Raw genomic sequence first — 1,856 nt, 5'->3', positions numbered from 1 at the left:
CTCTGAACTCCAGGTTGGTGACATTTCTCTTGCACACACACACACAAACACACACAAATTCACTCATGCAAGCACATATACATGCATGCAAGTACACATACTTTACAATCTTAGTAAAAAATAAAATATTCATTTCTTCTCTGTCCTAATTCCTAATTTCCTTGGAGGATAAGAAATCAGAAACTCAGAAGCTACCCCTCAAACCAAAGGACACAATTGAAAAACCTGGAGATTTCTGCCATAATTCAAAATAAAAACAGTAACTCAATGCTGTTTTCATTATCTGATTTTCAATATTCACTCCTCCAGTAACACTGACTGATAAAAACAGTGTGATAGAATCAAAACAGTGAATATGGAGGCAAAGGGACAGTTTCTTGTGTTGTGGGTGGTAACATACTAGAGTTAATTATTTCTTCCTCTTCCTTGTTTGAAGACAGCCATAAACACTGGACGTGGGATGGTCCTCACCACAAGGGAAAGTTGGTCAAGAAAGGCATTGATGGATGTTCGGAAGAGAACAGGATCTTCAGTGGTCCACCTACTAATAGTAGAAAAAGAGATAACATCACATGAAAGATGATGAATCTGGACCTCATACTACATCTTCTGCTTACTTCTAGTCAACCTGAGTCTCCATTACAGCATCTAGAATACACATTGCCTCCCAGCCAAAGACCACCCTCACTCCAAACTCTTGGAGAACTGACACAGTGAGAATAGTGTCATTCACAGTGAACTCCTGCTGAACCATCATTTGCTGCTGCTGGATATTTGAGGCCAGGGTTCTGCATGCAATGTTTGCCTCCACAGCAGTCCGGAACGGCACTGTTACGGAACTGAAGGGAGTTATAGTTAAGGTTTTCACTATTGAATTTTTTTGTGCATTGGGTTTGAGGTTTGCTTTAGCATCCCCGCAACTAGCACCTAAAGAAACTTACAGCTATTTCCTCAGTGGTTCTGGTGTTCCACACCCTACAGCTTTCACAGATATACTTAGTTCCTTATTCTGCCTCTGTATTCTGCCTCAGGATTGGCTCCCTGTCTCTTCACTAGTAAGCCATAAACCTCCCCACAATAAGTCCCCTCTCAAAGCATTCTTGGAGTTATGTTCTTACTATGTTGCTGTACCCCTGCTAATGTGCTCCTCAGAAAAGATACAATTCCAAGAGTCGACTTCCAGTTGTTGTTGCAGCATCTCCACTAGGTCCCGGAATAATTGGTGCCTGCTCACCCTGAGGAGCTATGGCTGCCTCTTCGACCACCACTCTTGCCTCTACAGGGCCCCTTGAATTGAGACTACCTTGGGGAACAGCCTGGCTACCAACATCTTGTGCACGATTCACATGTGGAGAGTTATCATGGCCATTCTCTGCTTCAGAAGGACTTGAGCTTGTTTCAGTAAGATGCGAGCTTCCTTCAGTACGATGTGAGCTTGCTTCAGTATGATGTGGGCCTGCTTCAGTACCATGGACTCTGGATGTGTGCTGTCCATCCTCCCCTTCTTCTTCACCACCTGCTCTACAAACTTTGTCCCCACTAGGATCCTGCATGTTTAAGTGGGCTTATCCACTCAGAGTTCCCCTATAATACTACCACCCACTCACCTGTTGCTAAGTGAGTGGGAGCTCCGCCCTTTCATACAAAGGGCCCCATTGTGAGGGTCACAGTGCCCCTGAAAACAGGATCTCGCGAGAGTAAGAGGATATCGCGAGAGAAAAGATATCAGATTAGAAGAATTTCATGAGAATTGAAATCTCTTCAGAGAGCATGCCCACCCAAGTAAAGATCCTTTACCACTCTTTGATACAAATGAAGTGATTATAGAACACCGTGTTTTCTAGATTATAAAATAT

At 43.4% G+C, this 1,856-nt stretch overlaps 1 protein-coding gene across 1 annotated transcript; it reads right to left on the bottom strand.

Moving 5' to 3' along the window:
- Positions 1–271: 271 nt before the first annotated feature.
- On the bottom strand, positions 272–1,595 carry LOC110287221 (EKC/KEOPS complex subunit LAGE3-like). The gene is made up of 3 exons (XM_021153878.1): positions 1,162–1,595; positions 711–839; positions 272–544 (listed from the first exon to the last, which is right to left on the bottom strand). The coding sequence occupies exons 1-3, from the start codon at positions 1,551–1,553 to the stop codon at positions 406–408; spliced, it is 660 nt and encodes a 219-aa protein (XP_021009537.1). The 5' UTR covers positions 1,554–1,595; the 3' UTR covers positions 272–405.
- Positions 1,596–1,856: the final 261 nt, after the last annotated feature.

Source organism: Mus caroli, chromosome X (genome assembly GCF_900094665.2).
Source record: "Mus caroli chromosome X, CAROLI_EIJ_v1.1, whole genome shotgun sequence".
Classification (NCBI taxonomy): domain Eukaryota; kingdom Metazoa; phylum Chordata; class Mammalia; order Rodentia; family Muridae; genus Mus; species Mus caroli.
This window is presented reverse-complemented; position numbering and strand designations above follow the sequence as displayed.

Coding starts and splice junctions, on each gene's coding strand:
- LOC110287221 (XM_021153878.1), bottom strand. CDS start 1,553: ATGCAGGATCCTAGTGGGGACAAAGTTTGTAGAGCAGGTGGTGAAGAA. Junction 840..1,161: donor GGAAGTCGACTCTTGGAATT/GTATCTTTTCTG, acceptor AACTCCCTTCAG/TTCCGTAACAGTGCCGTTCC. Junction 545..710: donor AATGACACTATTCTCACTGT/GTCAGTTCTCCA, acceptor TTCTACTATTAG/TAGGTGGACCACTGAAGATC.